General features: G+C 37.3%; 1 protein-coding gene across 16 annotated transcripts in view; it reads right to left on the bottom strand.

Moving 5' to 3' along the window:
• Positions 1-26,010, bottom strand: part of RBBP8 (RB binding protein 8, endonuclease) — a 96,636-nt gene that overhangs the window by 42,367 nt on the left and 28,259 nt on the right. For all 16 annotated transcript variants that reach the window (XM_055236345.2, XM_063615020.1, XM_055236337.1 and 13 more), the window contains exons 5-8: positions 17,393-17,505; positions 10,757-10,823; positions 3,240-3,415; positions 358-462 (exon numbers count right to left, since the gene is read on the bottom strand). In XM_055236345.2, the coding sequence (XP_055092320.1) occupies positions 358-462; positions 3,240-3,415; positions 10,757-10,823; positions 17,393-17,505 (461 nt within the window). The remainder of the gene's footprint in view (positions 1-357; positions 463-3,239; positions 3,416-10,756; positions 10,824-17,392; positions 17,506-26,010) is intronic.

The raw sequence follows: 26,010 nt of genomic DNA on the forward strand, positions 1-26,010 counted from the left end.
CTGACATAAATTTTATTTCTCCCTCAACTAGATCATAAGCTCCATGAGGACAAGGGCTTTGTTTTATTCAGTGCCTGGTATACAATAGATGCTTCAATATTTGTTGAACAAATAAGTAAATCACAGTAAAGCCTTCCTTACTTAAAATTATGAGTAATTTATATTAATATGATTAGGGATATTTATATGAATAGGATAACATTACTTTCCAATATGAAAAAGATAGTAAACTAGTAATATAAACAAAATCATATGGAAAATACCTTTAAAATATTGTCTAAGTTAGACTGTGGGTCACTGTTACCCACCAATAACCACAATTTTAAACTTGTAAAGTAATCTCAGTATCTTGCTTACTGGCCATTGGAGATTGACTTTGGTCATAAGTGTCAGCTACTAGGATTTCATTTTCATTAGGATTATGTTGTGGATGAGTTGAAGACTTGGAAACTTTTCTCAATTCTAAGGGGAGAAAAAAATAAGAGATTACATAATAAACAATGATGATGAAAAGTATTATCGAATTATTTTTATTTATTCATATTTAAAATTTTTATGTATCATCTGTATTTAACTACAATATAACTACTGTTTTATTGACATAATTATCGTATTCTAAGAAGTAAACTCCTTTAATTTCACTAAGAAACAAAGCTGTTTAAGCTAAGACATTGGGAGAGAGGGGACTAGAACAGACAGCTTCTTCTAACCCAAATTGCCTAGAGTAGTAACATTTTGGTGTTACTTTTCTATTTGTTACAAATCAGCAGGTTAATTTAAAAAGGTATACTGGACTGGGCACAGTGGCTCATGACTGTAATCTCAGCACCTTGGGAGGCTGAGGCAGGAGGCTCTCTTGAGCCTAAAAGTTCCAGGCTGTAGTAAGCTACAGATCACACCACAGTACTCCACTCTGGATGACAGAGTGAGACCCTATCTCAAATAATCAATCAATAAACAAATGAATGATCAATCTAATGTATACTGTATCATTTATCTCCATGATCTTTGTTTTAGAGTTTTTATTTTCGGGAAGGAAACTCTGAAGCATGCTTTATCAGAAATCACTCCAATATTTAAAGATTTAGCTCAAAGAAAACCAAAATAAGGACGAAGTAAAGTGAAATGGTTTTACTATTTATAACTTGAGAGTAATATTACAAAGCATTATAAATCTTAAAATAAGCAAGCAAGGGAAGTTAGAGAACAGGACTAGTCATTAAAGCATTTAAAATTATTATTATTATTTTTTTGAGATGGAATCTCGCTCTGTCACCCAGGCTGGAGTGCAGTGGCGTGGCATGATCTCGGCTCACTGCAACCTCCGCCTCCAGGGTTCAAGCGATTCTCCTGCTTCAGCCTCTCGAGTAGCCGGGACTGCACACGTGTGCCACCACACCCAGCTAATTTTTTATATTTTTAGTACAGACAGGGTTTCACCATGTTAGCCAGGATAGTCTTGATCTCCTGACCTCGTGATCCGCCCACCTTGGCCTCCCAAAGTGCTGAGATTACAGGTGTGAGCCACCATGCCCAGCCTTAAAATTATTTTAAAATCATTTGTATGGCTCAAAGTTATCGTACATCTTAAAACCAAATTTCAGATTCCAAGTAAAAAATGATCAGAACAAGGTTAATGCAAGTGAATTAAATTTCTAAATAGTTACATGCTGCTTTCATACAAAGAATAAACCAGAAGCATTTACATTGGTTACAAAAGCCTTTCCTAATATGAAATTGTTTTCTAGATACTCTTATTTGTGAATTTAAACCTGATCTAAATTATGCAGTGATTATCTTTAATGATTCATGTCCTGTCTGATAGCAAACTAAAAAGTCAATGGATATTCATTTTAGATCTATGATTTTGCATTTTAACTTAGCTCCTATTTAAGTGTAGGATTTTTAACAGTTCTTTTGTTTTCCACTAGATGGTGATACAAACGCTTATAAAATGTGGCAAAATTGTCAATGTTCCAACATCTAAGAATAAGATCTGCTTATTTGTTTAAAGGCATATTTACTGTCAACAATTTATTTGTATTATACAAATATAGTACTACGTATATATCCCCCGCCCCCCATGCTTTCCTTGTTGCAAATAGTTTAGGTTAAAAATTAAAGTCTTTACTGTTTGCTTTAGATTAATACTAAAAGTAATATTTGTACCATGACACATAACAAATTTTGGGACTATGTGAAAAGACAGTTTTAAAGCATTTAGCAGAAATGATAAACTAGGCTGGAATTAGAAACATGCCACTGAAAAGCCACAAAGTGGACACATTATAACACCATTTCTTGATTACCACTAACTCCTACAAATTACAACAAATAAAAATAGCCAGTTACAGACAGCTCCAATGGCAGAAGTACCCATGTGGCAAGACCTGGAGAGTAGGAAAGTTCACAGCTAAGAAGATCTGCATTTGAATTTTGACTCATCTACATAATAGCTGACCTTGAGTGAGTTATTTAATCTTTCTAAACTATCTTTCCTTATCTATAAAACAAAAGAGCTGATAGTTATCTCACAAGCCTGTTACGAGAATTAAAACATAGCAATAATACATGCAAATCACTCAGCATAATACCTGGTACACAGGAGGTAGAAATTAAGTTCCTTTCCTTTTTCCTTCTATCCCACTTGGATATATACACATAGGAATTTTTTTTTTTTTTTTGAGACAGGGTCTCGCTCTGTCGCCTAGGCTGGAGTGCAGTGGCACAATCTCGGCTCACTGCAAGCTCCGCCTCCCGGGTTCACGCCATTCTCCTGCCTCAGCCTCTCCGAGTAGCTGGGACTACAGGTGCCCGCCACCATGCCCGGCTAATTTTTTTTTTGTATTTTTAGTAGAGACGAGGTTTCACCGTGGTCTCGATCCCCTGACCTCGTGATCCACCCACCTCGGCCTCCCAAAGTGCTGGGATTACAAGCGTGAGCCACCGCGCCCAGCCACACATAGGAATATTTTTAAAATAAAAAGGAAAAAGAAACTATTTACTACATTTATAAAATATGGTATATTTACATGTCATATAGACGACACGTATCTATACGTAACACGCGCAGACAATGCCTTCTCAGTCACTTTACGAATAGAAGTTAAACTCATAGTTGTACCATGGGATACCGGAATAGTGACTATCTTCTTACCACTAGATTGAATAACATAAAAACTAGTAGATGAACACTGGTTTACAAAACCAGAGAAATAAAATACAACTCCAACTCTTACCATCTGCACACACAGAGTGCTCCACTTTAGTATGTGTTTGTTCTGTGTATCGGACATGGGGGTTCTCCTTTCTTCGTAGCCGGTTAACACCAGAAAATGAGAAGGCTGTTATCGGTGAATCTGGAATAACATCTTCCTCACATTCAAGCTCAGCTGCTTGATGCTGTTGATCATTCCTAGAGAAGAATGACAATGGAAAGAAAAGCAATTCAATGAGTATTAAAACATTTACTACATGGCATGGAGTTACAGTAGAACACAAACATGAAGCTCTAAGGGATGTAATCCCTTGCATCTAATGTTCCAAACCTAAGTAGATAAGTACACGAATAATTACAGTACCCCAGTGGGGAATACTATGTGAGAAATGAAGTAGAAAGTATAGTCAATAGCACTTCAGGTGAAATTAAAAGTATTTCAAATTGCAGACAAGATCAGGAGAGAACCCACAGTCTGAGGAAAGGCATGTAGTACTGTGTACTTATGTTGGAGAAGGGAAAGCTGGAATTACATGAACGAGAGCCATGAGCTAAGTGTGCACATAATGTAGAAAGCAAGAGGAAAGAAATTAAGGTTTTAGAGCTTAGATATAATGTGACAATCTAACAGTATTGTGCAAGATTGGGACAGAAGGACAGGAGGCAAGGAAATCAATTAGACAGTGGCTATAATAGTCCAGGCAAGCCACTCTGTCTGTGGTCTGAACTAGAATATTTTAAGTACATATGGAAAGGAAAGAACATTAAACATCGTGGTAGTAGAATTAGCATGATTGACAAATACAGGATGAGAACACTAACACCGATAACCAATTTTTATTATGTGTTTACATTGCCTGGCACTATTTAAATTATGAGTTTAATTATCACAACTCTATGAGGTATTACTACTTTCATTTCACAAATGAGGAAATGAAGATATAGAAGTCATTTACTAAAATAGTAACAGAGTCAGGATTTAAATCTCAGCAGTCGGACCCTAACAATAACACATTGTTAACCAAATGTGTTATCCATAGTCTACAAGAAGGCTTCAAAATTTGAGTTTCTGTTACTGCTTTTATCTAGGCCCCCTTATGTCTACTCTCAACAACAGTCACAAGAGTCCTATTAAGACATAAGTTGGGGCTGGGCGTGGTGGCTCACACATGTAATCCCAGCACTTTCGGAGGCTGAGGTGGGCGGATCACGAGGTCAGGAGATCGAGACCATCCTGGCTAACACAGTGAAACTCTGTCTCTACTAAAAATACAAAAAATTAGCCGGGCGTGGTGGCAGGTGCCTGTAGTCCCAGCTACTCAGGAGGCTGTGGCAGGAGAATGGCATGAACCCAGGAAGCAGAGCTTGCAGTGAGCTGAGACCGTGCCACTGCACTCCAGCCTGGGCAATACAGCGAGACTCTGTCTCAAAAAAAAAAAAAAAAAAAAAAAAAAAAAAAGACCTAAGTCGGGCCAGGCATAGCGGCTCACACCTGCAATTCCAGCACTTTGGAAGGCCCAGGCAAAACCCTATTGCTACAAAAAAAATATACTAAAAAATTTGCCAGGCGTGGTGGCACACGCCTGTAGTCTCAGCCACTTGGGAGGGTGAGGTGGGAGGGTTGCCTGAGCCCAGGAAGTCGAGGCTGCAGTGAGCTATGATCATGCCACCCCACTCCAGCCTTGGCAACACAGTGAGACCCTGTCTCCAAAAAAAAAACCCAAAAAGACTTCAGTCATATGGATGAAATCTCATTAAAACCCTGTCACATCTGCTCATTTCACTGAGAACACAAGCCAAAGTCCTTTGATCCATGAAGATCCTACATGACCTGATGGTGCCCCTCCCATATTTCCTCTCTGACCTTTTTTCCTATTATACTCTACTCCTGCCACACTCTCTTCCTTGAGGTTCCCCAAACACACCAAGCATACTCCCACCTTAGGTTCTTCGCTCCAATTGTTCCACCTGCTTGGAATGCTCATCCCCAGATATCTACATAGCTAATTATCTCTCTAATCTCCTTCAAGTCTGCTGGAATTTTACTGTTTAAAATTTTACTGTTTAAAATTGCAACCTCCCTTCACACACCCTAGTACTCCTGTTCCCTGTTATTCTGCTCTATAAACTTTATCCACAGCATTTACTGCTTTCTAACATAGTATGCAATTTACTCGTTTTTATTTATTTAGATTTTTTTTTGAGTCTGAGTTTTGCTCTATTGCCCAGGCTGGAGTGCAGTGGTGCAATCTCAGCTCACTACAATCTCTGCCTCCTGGGTTGTAGTGATTCTCGTGCCTCAGCCTCCCGAGTAGGTGGGATTACAGGCACGCAACACCATGACTGGCTAATTTTTGTATTTTTAGTAGAGACAGCGTTTTACCATGTTGGCCAGGCTGGTCCCAAACTCCGGACCTCAAGTGATCCACCTGTCTCGGGCCTCCCAAAGCGCTGAGATTACAGGCGTGAACCACGGCGCCCAGCTGCAATTTATTTATTGTATCTATTGCTCACTTGTTAGAATGTAAGTTCTAAGAGGATAGGATCTTTGGTTCACTGATGAATCACAAGAGCCTACCACAGTAGACATATAGTAGGTATGGCATAAACATTTGTTGAGTGAATATAAGACATTCCCAGATTCTACTAGAGAATAAATTTGTGTGGATCTAGGCATATGTTCTTGCCCAACTCAATTCAGGATCAATTGTAACTGAAAGATTGGGTTTGAATTCCATTGTGAGTGTTGAGTAAAAATAAAGTTAATTGACTTTCCCATGTCAAACCATTACTGACCTTATTTGCCAACCAATTGTTACCACTCTGTCAGACATCTAGGCTTTACATGACCAAATCAGTCTGTCCTATTAGACTCATATCAACTTGCAATACTATTTCCAAATAAAAGCTTATATAGTGAGAACTGTATGAACTATGACCAACAGAGACTTTTAAGACACATTAATTGGAAGACAAAGACTAATTTTTCCCAACAAAGATTTACACTTTAATTTCCTGAATGATGCCAATATTATTTGTAGGCTTTAATCCTACATTTTATACCAAGGAACAATCTTTAGAGCTAATGTCTAATTATTTAAAATTTTTTAAATTTTAAATAAATAAAATAAACATAAAATAAAATAAACATAAAATTATTTAAAATTTTAGTTTAGGTTTTTGAGACGGAGTCTCTTTCAGTTGCCCCGGCTGGAGTGCAGTGGTGCAATCTCAGCTCACTGCAACCACTGCCAGGTTCAAGTGATTCTTGTGTCTCAGCCTCCCGAGTAGCTGGGACTACAGGTGCGCGTGCAACCACACCTGGCTAGTTTTTGTATTTTTAATGGAGACGAGGTTTTACCATGTTGCCCAGGCTGGTCTCAAACTCCTCATCTCAAGTGATCTGCCCACCTTGGCCTCCCAAAGTGCTGAGACTACAGGCATGAGCCACTGTGCCCAGCCAAATTTTATTTTTAATTGACAAATAATAATTGTATCTACTTACTGGGTTCAACAAAATGTTTTGATACATGTTTACACTGTAGAATGATTAAATCAAGCTAATTAACATCTATCACTTCACATACTTATCTTTTTTTTGTAGTAAAAAACATTTAAAATCAACTTGGCAATTTTGAAATATACAATCATTATTTATTAAGTCACCATTCTGTGCAATAGATCTGGTATCTAATTTTTAATCTCTTCCTGTAATTCTCTTATTCTGGAAAAACAGTGAGTTAAAGTCATATGAGAAAGGCTTATAAATTAATGGAGTGTGAAAGCTATCTGACCTAGCTTTAACTAATCACGTCACAGCCTGCTTGCCTATTAGTCATAAAAATTCAACCTGAAACATGAATGAGTCACGAGAAGCAACTGATTTCCTGGCAGAATCAATGTGGAAGGAGCTGGGATCACATAAGGAAAAAACAAACAAACAAAAAACAAAACTAGCTCTAACTAGAGGTGCCCAAACTAAGTAAATGAGTGCTGGCTTTGTCTTCCTCTGTCATAAAAGGAAAAAACAAAACTCCACACGTTAACCAAGTTCATTCTTTAAAACATTAGTCTCACTGATTTTCTGAGAGAAAGAGTTCATGCCACAGCTTTTGGTTAAATTAATTATGTACATTTGTCCTTTCACTTTTCCTTCTGATGGCTTGAGCTGTTTGATTTGTGGACCCCTGCTCCCTCTTAAACTCCTGTCAAAACTGTTTTAGTTGGTTTGTTCCCCAAAGACTTATAATTATGGATCTGGGGTTTCCCTTCATGAGTCTGTAAAAAAGTTTTAAATATTCAGCTTTTTTCCTTTTCTACTCTGAAGAACTTAACATTTCCAGTTAAAACATAATTTAAACTTAACGAAGTAATGTTATAGCCATTGTAGGGGAGGTGGCAGTACTGCTCCACTGATCGGGCTATACCTAGAATATTGATTTCTTAATTCAGATATTGACAAACTAAAACGTTTTTTAAAATTCACAGTTTGAAGAGTTGAAGTAATGTCACATGAATGAACAGAGGATATTTAATGCCACAGTTAATGAACAGAGGATATTGACTCTAGAGAAAACAAGACTCAGGAGGGCCATGATAGCTGTCTTCATGTATCAAAAGAGACATCAAGCAGCATAGGAGAATAGACTTGCTTAAGATGGTCCTGGAAGGCAAAGTCATAATCAAGAAATGTAACTTATAAGCAGTGTAATTTCTATAAACTTAGAATTTTCTAATAATTTTGTCTCACTAAATTTAAACAGGCTTGGGAAACAGTAAACTTCTACTAGACGTGTTCAAACAATAGCTATTTGTTAAAGAAGCTATATAAGGAATTCAATTTAGAAGAGGGTTGAATGAAATGAATTCTACAGTCCTTTGAACTCTTACATGTATAGACTCCCTGGACTTTCACTGACCTATCACATCTATTTTCTAAAACGAAGAGATGATAACCTCAATACCTAGCTTTATACACATTTTTAACTTTATAGTGGCAAAATTTTACTAAATAATTTTGGTGTCACTAATAACCGCCCGATCATATAAGCCATCTGTAACATCAAAACTAGCTCAGAGGAGTTAGAGTTACTGCATTTAACAAGCAGAAGTCAAATAATATTTTCTTCTAAAGTTCAGGGGAATTTCAGGCACAAATAGCATAATATGACAGTGGTTTAGGTGATCAGAGAAAATTAGGTTGCCTTTACAAGATGATACTTGCTTTTTTAAAAACAAAACAAAACAAAACAAAACAAAACAAAACAAAACAAAACAAAACAAAACTGCTGAGCAAAATGCAATTTCTTTGCGACCAAGCTACAAAAGAAGTTGGTTCATGAGAATCACAACTATCTTAAATTTCAGAACAGAATAAAAGACAAAATCAGATCATCTCCTATACTCTTTTGACTAAGCATGTCCTAAATAAACATACATGCCTTAAGCTCATCTATATGATTGCTCTTTCCTGTAATTTCAAACTTTAACCTTCACTTCTTTTCTAAAATATGAGTTTCAACAGGAAAAATGTGCTTGAGAACACTAAAAATAAATTCTAAACTAATTAGAATTCGTATTTCTTTTTTTTTTTTGAGACGGAGTCTCACTCTGTCGCCCAGGCTGGAGTGCAGTGGCGCAATCTCGGCTCACTGCAAGCTCCGCCTCCCGGGTTCACGCCATTCTCCTGCCTCAGTCTCTCCGAGTAGCTGGGACTACAGGCGCCCGCCACCACGCCCGGCTAATTTTTTGTATTTTTTAGTAGAGACGGGGTTTCACCATGGTCTCGATCTCCTGACCTCGTGATCCGCCCGCCTCGGCCTCCCAAAGTGCTGGGATTACAAGCGTGAGCCACCACACCCGGCCTAGAATTCATATTTCTACCAAGCAAATGACACGATACAGTTTCAACCTAACTTATACACATTGGTTTTTGAGGCAATCGTCTGTCTAATTCTGTGTTAACTTCTACACACTTGGTATCTCATCCCTTTAGTACTCATAAAGATCAAGGCTGATGTGTTCAAAATACCATAAGCTACGTACATACATAATCACTTCCCATAAATTAATGTAGGTCAACAATCACTTATCTAAAACCAGACAGGATTCCAAATTCAGATTTTTTAAAAAATGAAAGTAATACAGTAATACAGAACATATATACATAATTACATAACAGCTCCAGTGGAGTCTGAAGCATCATCCTATAATCAAACACATTGATATTTTCACAGCAAAACATATGAATACTAACATGAAGTGGGATAAAAACTATAAACAGCATTCTGCCATTGCAGTGAGGTTAGGTTGTGAATAACATTTCAAAAACAACCTTTTGGGTTTTGGAATTGTATGTAACAGACTGTGGATCTGTGTCCTGTGTTCTCTCTTCATTATACAGCATTATTAAAATTAGAAAGTGTTGACGTTTTCTTATAAACATTTTATAACATCAGTTTCATCTCATAGGTTCCTTTCCTCATCTGACTATTATCTCTCCTCAAAATTCCCTTTGGCTATCAGTATTCAGTAGATCGATCATATGGGAGGAATATCAGAATTCTATTGGATATCCATTATCCTAAAAGTATACTGGTAAGAATGATAATTCTACTTGTGAGATGTGTTCATCCAAACATAACTATTCTAAGCCAAAATAATGTTACATCTACATAGTTTTACTGAAGTTTTTGTAGATGTCTATTTAAACGCAACAGGATCTTTAGGAATGCTGTAATGCCATTAGGATTATCCTGAATCCTAAGTTTTCAAAAATAGTATATAAGCTTTATATAAATGGGAACTAAAAGTCAGTCATATCTCTGCTCTGCTCTGCATCAGTCAGATCATATCTAGAAAAATATTCTTTTTTTGAGACACTGTTGGATAATGGAAAGAAGAGGCTTTTCAGAAAAAATATGGGTCTGAGTGACAGTCCTATTACCTACTAGCTGTAAGATGATAGGCAAGGTATTTGACCTTGTGACCTTTGGTTTCCCCATTTGTAAAGTGGGGATAATAAAACTACTTTGCAAAGTCACAGTGAGAATTAGAAATAATAAACATAAAACACAAGAGGAAGTGGCACACAAGATAAAAGTTACTGGTTTTATTCTTTAAGAGAAATGGGGAGAAAAGCGAAAAAAATAAAGGAAGAAAGAAGTTCTACAGGCCTGAGTACTATATAAGAGGAAACACTTATTCAGTTTGCCCTTATGAAGCTTCTGGGACAGGGCTGGAAGGGAGCTAACCAAACTCAAACATCTGTTTGAAATATAAGTATTTTAATAATGTATTATTTATAATAAATCATTATAAAAATTAAAATGTTTTAATTACAATGTTGACACTTTCTTCCAGCACTAATCTAAGAGATGCATTCACACTATACTCTCAAAACACAAGAATGTAGTGATTGTATTTTTTAACTGCAGAACACTTCATAATTTTTAAAATGAAATCTGCAACTCTTACAGTATCTTCATGGTTTGTATAGCTAAGTAAAATAAAAGAACAAGGCCGGGGGAAAATACTTACTCAATTTTCTGCTGGAGTTGTTCAGAAAGCTTTTTATTTTCTTCCTGTAGAGTATTCCTTTCATTCACTTAAAAACAATGTGAAAAAGAAGGCAAATAATATATTTATATTAACATTTATGTCAGGCTTTCAAATAAAATATGTCAGCATGTATGAAGAAATTAGTACTTCTAATTCTAAATCATAATGTTTATTCAGGGTTAACACTAGTGTGCAAAACTAATTCGTTACTAGGTAGGGAGTACTACATCTCACACCGTGCCAGTTCCATGTAACTGATTAACTGATAATTTTATGTAATGCTTGCAGGCAAAAGAGAGTACTTCATGTACTAGGGAGTATAATTATTCATACTGAGGACAAGAAAGCATTCCATCTGGTTACTCAGTCCTACTAATTTCAAATACCATTTTAGCAAGAGTCTCTATCTTGAAATTAATTTGATCATAAAAATAAAATAGGCCGGGCGCGGTGGCTCACAGCTGTAATCCCAGCACTCAAAGGCTGAGGTGGGTGGATCACTTGAGGTGAGGAGTTCGAGACCAGCCTGGCCACCATGGTGAAACCCCGTCTCTACTAAAAACACAAAAATCAGCCGGACGTGGTGGCGCATTCCTGTAATCCCAGCTATTCGAGGTGGAGGCAGGAGAATCACTTGAGCCTGGCAGGCGGAGGTTGTAGTGAGCCAAAATAGTGCCACTGCACTCTAGCCTGGGTGGTGGAGAGTCTCAAAAAAAAAAAAAAAAAAAAAAAAAACACCAAAAACGCTGATTATCAGTGTAATTTTTGTAACAAGCACATTTATCAAATCGAATTTTCTTCCTAGTCATACTCTAGGTTTCATAAATTATGGTATCAGTAACTTAAATATATCCATTGAAGCATTATCTGTTTGTTTGAATCTCCACCAAATTTTCCTATCTGTATTTATTTAATTTACAAAGCAGAGATCCAGTTTTGGGCTGTAACTTCTACTGGAACCAGCATAAAACTCTCATCAATGCTTAGTATGATGTCACTGGTTAAGCATGTGTTTTAGTAAAAGAAGTAGATCCCAGAAATCAGGTCACAGTAAATACAATGAACTTTTACCAAAGAAGGTTAATCGTATTCTCAAATTTGTTAATAATTTAGTGGTTTATAAATCTAAACATATTTTCTTACACTGAGTAAATTTTCTGGACTACCTACATGTGAGGTTATTCAACTACTTTTGTGGAGGATCCAAAAAAATTAAGATATAGACAGTGACCTAAAGCAATGTGCAGTCTAACAAAGGAGACAAGATATTACATAAACGTGTTTTATAGGTTTAAAAATGACAAGGGCAATCTAGAAGTACAAATAAAGTACTAAGGAAATTTCCAAGTAGGAAGACGTTACTTTGGGCCCTTGAGAAGATCAGGAAGGCATTCATCAAAAAAATGGCAACTGAGCTGGACAGGAGACTATTCTACAGAGAGAATCAGTGGAACAAAGACTTGAGTATAATAAATGGTAGAAAGCTTTCAATAGCAGGTTAAGAAATTAAAACTTTATCTTATAGATTACCAGGAATCATTTTTCATAGATGAATGATGGGAAGACTGATTTGTTAGTACATATAGCATATACCAATGTGAGAAGAAAGTATTGACAAGACAAAAAGTCAGGTAGTCATTAAAAGAAATGAGTATCTGGACCTATGTAGAGGTGGATAAATAGGAAGTAAAGACCAGTAGAAGAACTGTAACAGAGGCAGAATCGTAGTATTTGGCAACTCATCCTTTGTAGGGTTGACAGAAGTCAAAGATGACCTTAGATTTCTGATTAAGATGGTTTACTTGATTTTCCCTCTCCAAATCCAAATAACATGACCAACACTCTAAAATAAGTCTACTGCAATATTAAAAAGCCAGAAAGGGTGTCACTAACAGATCAGGACTATAAAAAATTTCTGGGCCGGGCGCGGTGGCTCACACTTGTAATCCCAGCACTTTGGGAGGCCGAGGTGGGCGGATCACGAGGTCAGGAGATCGAGACCACGGTGAAACCCCGTCTCTACTAAAAATACAAAAAAATTAGCCAGGTGTGGTGGTGGGCGCCTGTAGTCCCAGCTACTCGGAGAGGCTGAGGCAGGAGAATGGCGTGAACCCGGGAGGCGGAGCTTGCAGTGAGCCGAGATTGCGCCACTGCACTCCAGCCTGGGCGACAGAGCGAGACTTCGTCTCAAAAAAAAAAAAAAAAATCTGAATTATTTAAAAATAGGCTCAGATTGATGGTAAAATCCAATGAAAAAGGGCCTTTAAAAAAGGGAGTTTTCTTAGCAGAATCTCATACTAATTCTAGTATCAGAGGCAACATGGCCCACAAATTGCTAAATGGGTAAATAAAGGGTGCCTAATAGTTGCCTTAGGCTAAAGTCATGAGGATAGATCTCTAAAAGTTTTGACATAGGAGTCATTAATAAATACCGAGACAAGAAAATCAGAGCAGTGCTCCCAAGTAACTTAAAGTAGACATGAGAGAAGGCACTTTCATGCTCAGAAGACGAACTATCCATACGGAAAAGCTCTCTAGCAAGGTCTTTCCCTCCCATTTTCAGTCATTGGAGTAGGGTCCCTGTAAGATTTACTATCAGCAAAGCAAGGATTCTCCCTTGGGCTAATTAAAAGGTAATTTTACTTAAAGGTAATTTTTTAAAAAAGTATCTAGCATGTAGGGCTAAAAAACTCCAAAACTATACAGAAATGAAATACTGGGCAAAAGCTGCATGTAAGTGGAGAAGATCATAGTTCAGTGCTTTAAAATTCTTGCATTATTCAGAAGAGAATTAAGATATTAACTTTAAAAATGCAAGTAAGGCGGATCAACTGAGGTCAGGAGTTCGAGGCCAGCCTGGCCAACATGGCAAAACCCCATCTCTACTAAAAATACAAAAATTAGTGAGGCGTGGTCGCACGTGCCTATAATCCCAGCTACTGGGGAGGCTGAGGCAGGAGAATTGCTTGAACCCAGGAGACAGAGGTTGCAGTGAGCTGAGATAGCATCACTGCACTCCAGCCTGGGGGACAGAGCAAGAATCCATCTCTTAAAAAAAAAAAAAAAAAAAAAAAAAATATATATATATATATATATAAACATGATTCAAAGCATCCCAGCTAATTCTTCGATCTTTTTTTTTTTGAGAGGGAGTCTCGCTCTGTCGCCGAGGCTGGAGTGCAGTGGCGCCATCTTGGCTCACTGCAATCTCCGCCTCCCGGGTTCAAGCAATTCTCTGTTTCAGCCTTCTGAGTAGGTGGGATTACAGGTGCCTGCCACCATGCCCGGCTAATTTTTGTATTTTTTTTAGTAGAGACGGGGTTTCACCATCTTGGCCAGGCTGGTCTTGAACTCCTGACCTCGTGATCCACCTGCCTCAGCTTCCCAAAGTGCTGGGATTACAGGCGTGAGCCACCGCGCCTGCCCTAATTCTTTAGATCGTAACAGAACCTTGATAGCAGAAAAACTGAATGAACAAAATGATGATTTAAATGTATGTTCCCCAATTAAAACATTAACATATCAAGCCTGTCTGTTTTAGAAATTAAACACTGGGGCCAGGCACGGTGGCTCACAACTGTAATCCCAGCACTTTGGGAGGCCGAGGTGAGCAGATCACAAGGTCGGGAGTTCAAGACCAGACTGGCCAACATAGTGAAACCGCGTCTCTACTAAAAATACAAAAAATTAGCTGGGCGTGGAGGTGGGCGCCTGTAATCCCAGCTACTTGGGAGGTTGAGGCAGGAGAACTGCTTGAACCTGGGAGGCAGAGGTTGCAGTGAGCAGAGATGACGCCACTGCACTCCAGCCTAGGTGGCAGTGTGAGACTCCGTCTCAAAAAAAAAAGAGAGAAATTAAACATTGGTTCACCCTAGAAAAGTTATCAGTAAAACTCACTATACGAACAGATGTTAATAGTTTTATAAATTCACAATTAAGCAAAACTTAGCAAAAGAGGCACAGAAGGAAATATCCATAACTTAATTTCACGTATCTACTAGAAGGCCACAGCACACTTAAATGTAATATAGTCTAGTCTTCCCTTATGTATCAACTGCTATTCTGGACAGTATTTTAAAGTCCCTTAGGCCAATAACGTATGTAAAGAAAAACAATCACCCAAAGAACCTAAAAATAATCGAAAGAAAAGATGAAGTTGTCACTATTTGCAAATATTTTTACCTAGACAATCTGCAGCAAAATAAAGCTAATGAAAGATGTCGGAAATCCTTAGTTATCTTCCAATAATGGAGTGAGTTGGAGGGTCAGGGTGGTTCCTGGCTAGTGAGACTGAAGCAAAAGTTATTGGGTAGGTGTTCAAAGAAGCTTTTTTTTTTTTTTTAAAGACTCTCCTGGCATGCTCATTTCAGCCTTTTGCTGCTGCTTCTTCCTTCTTGTATGAATGCAGTCACGAGGCCTGAAAAAACCTGCCATCTTCTGACGATGAGACAATAAGCTTGAGGATGAATGCCTGCAAACTCTAAAGATGGTAAATTTCTACTTCACATTCCATGTTAAAAATTCCAGATGGATTAAATATGCAAATTTATGTCTGTGTGTGTGTGTGTGTGTGTATATATATATATATATATCATATGTACAAAAATTGGAGAATATTTTTATATTCTTGGGGATAGAGAAAGCCTTCCTAAACAAGGTAAGAAAATATACAAAACTTCCACTTGTCAAGTAGTTATAAAATGAAGTCAACAGGTAATAGCAAGATAGAAAATATATGCACAGTATATCTACCAAAGTGTAATAATCCTTCCATAATATATAAATAACTCTTAGTTATTCACTAAATTAAAAAATACAAACAGCAAATAGGGCAATTTGAGACTGGGCAAAGAATAAATAAGCCATTCACCCAAGAAGACGATCATATAAAATAATACCTGACTGGAACAGTAACAGGGAATGCCAATTTTAAAAAGGTATCATTCTTCACCCACCAGATTGAATATTAATACATTTTTGCCCAAATCTGAAGAGGATGTAAGAAAAAAATTCTCAAACATTCAAACAAAAAGTTGAGCAGTCCATTAAAGTGACAATAGCTAAAAAATTGACACCTATACTATGGCATACAATGCAGCCATTTAAAAAAACGTTGTCTTATACTTTAACACCTAGACAAGCTTTTTTGCTTGCTTGGAGTTTTTGGCTCTATTTTAGATAAAGTTGCTGGAAAGCTATTAGATATGTAGACATTATTGGAGATTATTTCCAGTAGTACTAACAATAATATGACTATGGATCTCAACTACAGTTGGCCTTCTATATCTGTGAGTTCTAAATCTGTGGATGGGAAACATTTGGGAAAAAAAAATTCTACAAAGTTCCAAAAAGCAAAACTTGAATTTGCCAGACACCGAATACTACATTTAATTCACACAAATGAAGTGATGCGTTCCTTGGTATTATAAGGAATCTAGAGATTATTTAAAGTATGCAGGAGAATGTGGGTAGGTTATATGCAAATACTATTTGACTTTATATAAGGTACTTGAACATCCAAGGATTTTGGTATGTGTCAGGGTCCTGGAACCAATACCCTACAGATGACAAGGAACAACTACATATTTATTGAGATGTAACAATTTTCTACTCATTGATAATATTCTTACATTCCTAAATAAATGTATGCACACGTTCACCCATATACACCACAGAATCTATAGACATATTAACATGTAAAGACTTCCAAGACATAGTCTAAAGTGAAATAACACATTAGAACACAAAGTATGGTATGATCCCATTAAAATTCAAAAGAGAAGGGAGGGAAGCGGAGTCTAACAAGGGACAGAGACAGAAAAACCTAGACCTGGACAGATATGTATCAGACTATTAACAGTAGTTACCTCTGGGAGCAGAATAAAGCTATATTCTTTCTTACCTCTTTTAAAAACAATGAGCATATATTCAATATTCTTGCTTGAATAACCAGAGGATAGCAATATAATTAACAGAAAAAAATAGAAGACAGAGTTAGTTTGGAAAAGAAGATAATTAATTATATTTTGAATAAATTGATTGTGAGTTGCTTATGGGAAATCCAAGTAATGGTCACCAAAAGAAATAAATAGTTATAAGAGAATAAGGTTAACAGAAGTATTAAAAGAATAAAAGAAGGCAGCTAAGAATGCAGAAAAACTCTACACTCAATAGGTAAGGAGAATAAGCTGAAAATAGTATACTTATGAAAACAGTGTGTCATAAATACCAAGAGAGAAAACAAGTGTAGAACAATAAATTGTCCACTTTGTATTTAACTTTACTAAGTATTAAGGTTACATGAAATAAAGATAAAACCAAAGCAGCAAATATGGACACGTCCAAAAAAAACAAAAAACACCACCTGCTTCTTGTCTTAAAACTGATGACTTAAGACCAATGTGGACACTATTTGCACAACGTTTTTGTACCCTATTTCTTACTAAATTAAGCATGAGATTAAATCTACAAAAAGTACAAAAAAGGACATTTGAACTTTTACTAAATAAGGAAAAATACATGTAAACCATCCATTTAATTACAACCAATTTACTAATAGGTCTTAACAACAATACATTATATACTTTAAATAATAAATGAAGAAAGGAAACTCACTAAGTTCTGTAATAAGTTTAAGATTCTGCTGCCGGATATTTTCAAACTCTTGCTGTTTTTTCCGCATATGTTCTTCAGTTACTGCACAGCGATCACATAATCCTGCTCTTAACCTATGAAACAAAACAAAGTATTTTTCATCCACTAAAAGAGATTTCCTTCTTTGGAATTCCAAGACTTTTATGAAGATTTAAGGAACTGACTTGGCAAATACTGTGAAAATCAACTAGATTAATGATGTTATTATACCTTTAACATATTCTTACATAGGCTGAAATCATGTTATACCACCATTTTCTTCAGATTGCAATTCTGTAAAAATCTGCCAATTTTAAACTCATGCTAAGGGAACTTATTGAAGAAGCTGACCTTGTTTTAATTTATTATGGTCAAAATATGAACTCTAGTCCAATACCAAGGGGTAGAATTATACCTGAAGCAACTTTGCAGCTGCTTTGCTCAGCACAGCATATCACCTATAGTGTTCAATAATATTTTTGATGAAAAATTAAATTCATCAAAATTTATTTGTCAATATTGGCAGGGCGCAGTGGCTCATGCCTGTAATCCAAGCACTCTGGGAGGCTGCGGCGACAGGATCATGAGGTCAGGAGTTCGAGACCAGCCTGGCCAATATGGTAAACCCCATCTCTACTAAAAAAATACAAAAATTAGCCGGGTGTGGTGGTGCTCGCTTGTAGTCCCAGCTACTCGGGAGGCTGAGGCAGAAGAATTGCTTGAACCCGGGAGGTGGAGGTTGCAGTGAGCTGAGATCATGCCACTGCATTCCAGCCTGGGGGACAGAGCAAGACTCCGACTCAAAAAAAAAAATTTTTTTTTTTTTTGTCAATATTGTTGAATAAAGGTCAAGAAATACAAGGGAGAAAAAGCAAGACTCTGACTCAAAAAAAAAAAAAAAATTTTTTTTTTTGTCAATATTGTTGAATAAAGGTCAAGAAATACAAGGGAGAAAAAGTCACCTCATATTTTCCTTTTGGCATTAAAAAATTATTAGTAAAAATTCACAATGTATTAAATAAAAAAAATTACAGGCTGGGCACAGTGGCTCATGCCTGTTTTGGGAGGCCAAGGCGGGCGGATCACAAGGTCAGGAGATCAAGATCATCCTGGCTATCACAGTGAAACCCCGTCTCTACTAAAAATACAAAAAATTAGCTGGGTGTGGTGGCGGGCACCTGTAGTCCCAGCTACTCGGGAGGCTGAGGCAGGAGAATGGTGTGAACCTGGGAGGCGGAGCTTGCAGTGAGCTGAGATTGCGCCACTGCACTCCAGCCTGGGCGACAAAGCGAGACTCCATCTCAAAAAAAAAAAAAAAAAAAAACAAATACGAAATAGCTTTTACTAATTATTTGTGACTGTTGAAGAGAAAAACACATATATCACACAACCAGGTGAGGGAGAGTTATATTCCAAAATGTTAATAATAGTTATCTTGCAGGTGACAGTATTATGGGAGATTTTCTCTTCTTCATTTTCCATATTTTTGAAACATTTTCCAATTTCATTATTTACCTAATCAGAAAAAAATACAGTTAAAAAGGAGACACATACCCCATGTTAAGAATTCAGGAAATATATTCGAAGATAGTATATATATATTTTTTTCAGATGGAGTCTTGCTCTGTCGCCCAGGCTGGAGTGCAGTGGCGCAATCTCAGCTCACTGCAAGCTCTGCCGCCTGGGTTCACGCCATTCTCCTGCCTCAGCCTCCCAAGTAGCTGGGACTACAAGTGCCCGCCACCTCTCCTGGCTAATTTTTTGTATTTTTCATAGAGATGGGGTTTAACTGCGTTAGCCAGGATGGTCTTGATCTCCCGACCTCGTGATCCACTTGCTTCGGCCTCCCAAAGTGGGGGGATTACAGGCGTGAGCCACTGCACCTGGCCCGAAGATAATAATTTCAAGTCAATAACTAAGCCAATAAGATAATAAGTATTTAAGTGTTGGCAGAGCATGGTGGCTTATGCCTGTAATCCCAGTACTTTGGGAGGCCGAGGTGGGCAGATCACCTGAGGTCAGGAGTTAAGAGACCAGCCTGGCCAATGTGGCAAAATCTCACCTCTACTAAAAACAAAAAGCCGGGTGTGGTGGCTCATGCTTGTAATCCCAGCTACTTGGGAGGCTGAGGTGGGAGAAATGCTTGAACCCAGGAAGCAGGGATTGCAGTAAGCCGAGATAGCGCCATTGCACTCCAGCCTGGGTGACAGAGTAAGACTCTGCCTCAAAAAAAAAAAAAAAAGATAGTATTTAAGTGTCTGTGGAAGTCAGTGGACATCACAGCATGGTAGCATATGCCACGAATTTTAAAATAAGTTAGAGATAAAACATGAAAAGTATACAACTAAAGCAAAGCAAAATAAAAGAACACAGACTTTTTTTTTTCTTTTTCTTCTTCTTTTTTTTTTTAATGAGATGGGGTCTCACTATGTTGCCCAGGCTGGTCTCAAACTCCTGAGCTCAAGTGATCCTCCCACCCTGGCCTCCCAAAGTACTGGGATTACAGGCATGAGTTACCGTGCCTGGCCAGAACCCAGACCTTTTTATACAAAAGTAAAACTCACATGAAACAATGTTGATACAGATGTAAAAACAAAAGATAGGAAGTCATATGTAGCATTAATAGAATCAGAATTTCTAGAATGAATGAACATACAGCTAGGCATCATGATTTAAGTGGAATACAGTCTGAAGACAGGAATTAGATCAGAAGCCTTAAAATCACACTGTATAAAGAACATCACTTAACTAAAGATGGTAAAGTCAACACTTGCAACTATTTCTGCTCCTTTCTAGAATCTCATAAAATTACAGTAAAGATATATCTATGTTTTAAAGATACAAACACATGAGGACAAGAAGAATGGAAGAGAAAACAAAACAAAAAAACGAAAGCAAGGCAGCTGGTGGGCAAATAGAAAGTGACCTGAGAATGCTAAATCCTAAGCCAATGATGGGAAAAGTTGAGAATTGCACTGTCCAGTATGGTAGACACAGCCACATGTGGCTATTTCAATTTAAATAAATAAAATAAAAATAAAAATTGAGCTTCTCAGTTGCAGACAAGTGCTCAGCAGCCGCATATCTACTTGCTACCATATTGAACAGTGCAGATTTAGAACAATTTCCATGATCACAGAAAATTCTATTAGACAGTACTGACCTAGAACCAACCTGATTCACACTGTAAAATTCCCAAAAGGATCAAAAATTGGTTCTGAGAGTGACTGATTAAAAGTACGTTTTAAGAAATTATTATTATTATTTTATTATTATTATTATTATACTTTAAGTTTTAGGGTACATGTGCACAATGTGCAGGTTTGTTACATATGTATCCATGTGCCATGTTGGTGTGCTACACCCATTAACTCGTCATTTAGCATTAGGTATATCTCCTAATGCTGCCCTTCCCCCCTCCCCCCACCCCACAACAGTCCCCGGAGTGTGATGTTCCCCTTCCTGTGTCCATGTGTTCTCATTCTTCAATTCCCACCTATGAGTGAGAACATGTGGTGTTTGGTTTTTTCTCCTTGAACTAGAAAAGCAAGAGCAAACACATTCAAAAGCTAGCAGAAGGCAAGAAATAACTAAAATCAGAGCAGAACTGAAGGAAATAGAAACACAAAAAACCCTTCAAACAATTAATGAATCCAGGAGCTGGTTTTTTGAAAAGATCAACAAAATTGATAGACCGCTAGCAAGACTAATAAAGAAGAAAAGAGAGAAGAATCAAATAGACGCAATAAAAAATGATAAAGGGGATATCACCATTGATCCCACAGAAATACAATCTACCAACAGAGAATACTACAAACACCTCTACACAAATAAACTAGAAAATCTAGAAGAAATGGATAAATTCCTCGACACATACACCCTCCCAAGACTAAACCAGGAAGAAGTTGAATCTCTGAATAGACCAATAACAGGTTCTGAAATTGTGGCAATAATCAATAGCTTACCAACCAAAAAGAGTCCAGGACCTGATGGATTCACAGCCGAATTCTACAAGGAGGAACCGGTACTATTCCTTCTGAAACTATTCGAATCGATAGAAAAAGAGGGAATCCTCCCTAACACATTTTATGAGGCCAGCATCATCCTGATACCAAAGCCTGGCAGAGACACAACCAAAAAAGAGAATTTCAGACCAATATCCTTGATGAACATTGATGCAAAAATCCTCAATAAAATACTGGCAAACCGAATCCAGCAGCACATCAAAAAGCTTATACACCATGATCAAGTGGGCTTCATCCCTGGGATGCAAGGCTGGTTCAACATATGCAAATCAATAAATGTGATCCAGCATATAAACAGAACCAAAGACAAAAACCACATGACTATCTCAATAGATGCAGAAAAGGCCTTTGACAAAATTCAACAACCCTTCATGCTAAAAACTCTCAATAAATTAGGTATTGATGGGACATATCTCAAAACAATAAGAGCTATCTATGACAAACCCACAGCCAATATTATACTGAATGGGAAAAAACTGGAAGCATTCCCTCTGAAAACTGGCACAAGACAGGGATGCCCTCTCTCACCACTCCTATTCAACATAGTGCTGGAAGTTCTGGCCAGGGCAATCAGGCAGGAGAAGGAAATAAAGGGTATTCAATTAGGAAAAGAGGAAGTCAACTTGTCCCTGTTTGCAGATGACATGATTGTATATCTAGAAAACCCCATTGTCTCAGCCCAAAATCTCCTTAAGCTGATAAGCAACTTCAGCAAAGTCTCAGGATACAAAATCAGTGTACAAAAATCACAAGCATTCTTGTACACCAATCACAGACAGAGAGCCAAATCATGAGTGAACTCCCATTCACAATTGCTTCAAAGAAATTATTATACGAACATTCTCTCCTATATTCTGAGCAGTCGTGATTACCCCTTTGACATCCCAGCAGCAGACTGGAGGTTTAATATCTAGACAGCCTAAAACAGAGAGCGCCTGGTCTGGGAGCCATGAGGCTCAGTTAGGAGTAGGAGTACAATAATGAAATGAATATATATACACACCAAATTCTCAGATTCCAGCCTAGGCCCTCGCCATCTACTTGGCTCCAAGAACACTGGGAGTCAGCCCTATTACACATTCTAGAAAATAGAATTAAGGAGTCTTCTTTAGGAAATCTGACCAACCTGACAGGAAAGACCTAAAAATACTGACATTAATGCATCTTCAAGGAAACAGACCAGCCAGACCATTCTAACAGAAAAGCTCACAGTCTACAGCTCTACCCATGCTCTCAGAGCTTCCAATTACTTTATTCTCATCTCTTAAATATAACAAATAACCAAGTATCAAAAGGCATCTGGGAAATGCTTATAAATTATAAGCAACCACAGCAAACAAAACATTAAAAAAAAAAAGAAAAAATCTGGAAGAAATAATAAGCTATACAGGAAGAAAAAGAAAAAATGCCAACACTATCACAATCACAATCATCAAATTGTAAAGAATACAGTAAGCCTTCACTTAACATCATTGATAGGTTCTCGGAAACTGTGACTTTAAGTTAAATGATGTATAAGCAAGCTAATTTTTCCCCCTCACTGTTAAAGTGAAATGATGTTAAAGGAAAAGATGTTATGCAAAGGCTGCTGTAGGTCATTTCTTTTAAAGTCATAGTTTCCAAGAACCCATCTACAATGTTAAGTGAGGACATACTATATTCTAGAGGTAAGAAATGATGTGAAAACTATAAAATGAGAATGGGATTGCCATAAAAGGAAATATTCTGAGAACAAAAAAGAGACTTTAGAAATTAAAAATAGTATCCAGGTGTGGCAGCCCATGCCTGTAATCCCAGCATTTTTGGGGGCTGAAGCAAAAGAATTAATTGCTCGAGGCCAGGAGTTCAAGACCAGCACGGGCAACATAGTGAGATCCTGTCACTATTTAAACAAAAACCAAAAAAAAAAAAATTAAAAATTAAAAATATTAAGAACGACAAAACTATAAATAGAAGGTAAGAAAGTAAAGCTAAGAAGATATACTCAAAAAGTAAAGAGAAAATAGAAAAGATAAAACTGGGCAATTATTCTAGAAGGTCTATCATCTAAAGAATAGGAGTTCCAGGAAAAGCAAGGAAGCGTAGGAGGGGATTTGAGGCAGTGTGGGGAACAGTGAAGAAAATCAAGAACATGGCCCACCACTTAAAGGATCGAAAAGAAAAATAAAAAAACAAAACCTAAGTCTCCAGCACAATGGGTGTTAACAGATCTATACAAAAGAACTCATCATTATGGAATTTCTGGATGCTGCAAACAAAGATAAGAGCCCATAAGCTTTAAGAAGAAATTTTTTTTTTTTTTAAAAAAGAGTACACAGAAAAGATAAAAAATCAGAATAGAGATGGGAGGATCGCTTGAGGCCAAGAGTTCTAAACAAGCCTGGTCAACATGAGATCCCATCTCAAAAACAAACAAAGCCTAACAGCACTGTTTTGGTGGGGGATTGTGGGGGAAAAAAGAAAACTCAGAACTTAGTGTGGGAATTCAACAGCAACATTAGAAACTAAAAGAAGTGACTTGGAATTCTGAAAGAGAACTATTTCCAACCTAAACCTATATTCTCCAACTATTACTTCAACAAAAATTTTCAGACATGTAAAAATCTCAAAAATTTTGCCTCCTATCATTAATTTTTTTTTAAGCATGACAATGGTACTTTTTTTTTGAGACAAGGTCTCAAAATGGTAGTGAGAGGGACTAATTGGAACAAAGATGAAACAAGAATGGCCACAGTTAATTAACTGTTGAAACCAAGTGATGGGTACACTGGAGTTGGTTATACTATTATGTCTACTTTTATGTATGTGTGATTTTCTAAAATAAACTTTTTTTAGGTCTCATACACTCCATCTCAGAAATCTACTGGAGGAGGCATTCTACCAAAATAAGAAAAAATAGAAAAGAAGTCCTAGATATATGATAAAGAAAAGCAGTAAAAGGAAACTCTGATGACCACTACATAGCAGGTAAAGAGGAGAGTCCAAATTGAAGCAGATCAGAGCCTCCGAGACAGATCTGTTCAAAAAGTGAAATGACAGAAGACATAACCCATCTAAACACCTTGATATATTTAGATAAATGTTGGAATGTTGTGGTTGAACTAGTGGTTGGTAAGAACACTAAGCATATGAAAAAAAGGTCCATCATAAACACTATGGACAGTAGAAATTTGCACAGCAAGAAAAATCACAGTTTATAGTATGTTTCAGCTTTGAACTGCATTTACATTATCATAAAATAAAAACTGAATAGTGATCTAACCAAAATTATTATACACTATATGGGAGGAAGAGGGAAATGTGAATGGCGTCTATGTAGAAAGCAGAAAAAAGAAAAAAAACCACCTAAGTCAAGAAAAATTTGTAAGTAGCCCATAAACATTTTTAAAAAGAGATTTTTGAAGTGAACAGCAAAACAATATGAAGAACTGAAAATGACTGCTTCTGAAGAAGGGGAAATTGGAAAGAAGGAGAACTTCATTATGTTTGCTGATCTCCTACTCTGAATGAACATCTGTTCTTTTGGCTGAAACTATAAAGATGAGAAAGAACAGTACAATTGTTTGACTTGGAATCTGGTAGAAGAGACACAATAAAAAATAGACCAAAAAAAAAAAAAGAGAAAGTAAAGTAAGTTGTATAGCGTATTAGAAGGTGGTATGTACTTTGGGGCTGGGTGCGGTGGCTCATGCCTGTAATTCCAGTACTTGGGGAGGCTAAGGCACGTGGATCACTTGAGGCCAGGAGTTCAAGACCAGCCTGGCCAACATGGTGAAACCCCGTCTGTACAAAAAATATAAGAAAAATTAGCTGGACATGGTGGCACACACCTGTAGTCCCAGCTACTAGGGAGGTTGAGGTAGGGGGGTGGACAGGAGGGGGTGTGTATGTGTGTGAACTAGGGGGGATCACTTGAACCCGAGAGGCAGAGGTTGCAGTGAGCCAAGATTACGCTACTGCACTCCAGCTTGGGCGACAGAGTGAGACTCTGTCTCAAAAAAAGAAAAAGAAAAAAAAAAACAAGGTGATATGTGCTTTGGGAGGAAACAAATCACAGAGGGAGACAGAAGATCCAGTTAGGTTGGAGAACTTGGTGTAATTTCAAATAGGCTATTGAAGAAAAACTTCACTGTGAAGTTAACATTTCAGAGGAGATGTAAATGATGAGAGGGAGTGAGTTTTAAGAATACCTGCAAGAGACTGTTACAGGTGAATGAGGATAGAGTACAAAATTCCTACAGCTGAAAAGTGCCTGGACTATTAAAGAAATGTCAAGGAGGCCAGTATAACTTCAGTAGAGTAAAATAAAGAGGAAAATCAGCAGGAGAAAAAAAAAGCCAGAAAGGTACTGAGGGCTGACAGCTGTCTAAATATCTGAAAAGTTAATCATGTGAAAGAGATTTATGATCTAAAGGACTAAAACTAGGACCAACGGGCAGCAATTCTACAGATATCCACCTAGTATAAAGAAAACTTTCCAATTACAGTATATAAGGATGGAATATGTTACCTAAGAAGGGAGTGATTTCATTTGTCACTGAACATGTTTAAGCACAGAAAAGATGATCACCCAGA

Source organism: Symphalangus syndactylus, chromosome 1 (genome assembly GCF_028878055.3).
Source record: "Symphalangus syndactylus isolate Jambi chromosome 1, NHGRI_mSymSyn1-v2.1_pri, whole genome shotgun sequence".
Taxonomy (NCBI): domain Eukaryota; kingdom Metazoa; phylum Chordata; class Mammalia; order Primates; family Hylobatidae; genus Symphalangus; species Symphalangus syndactylus.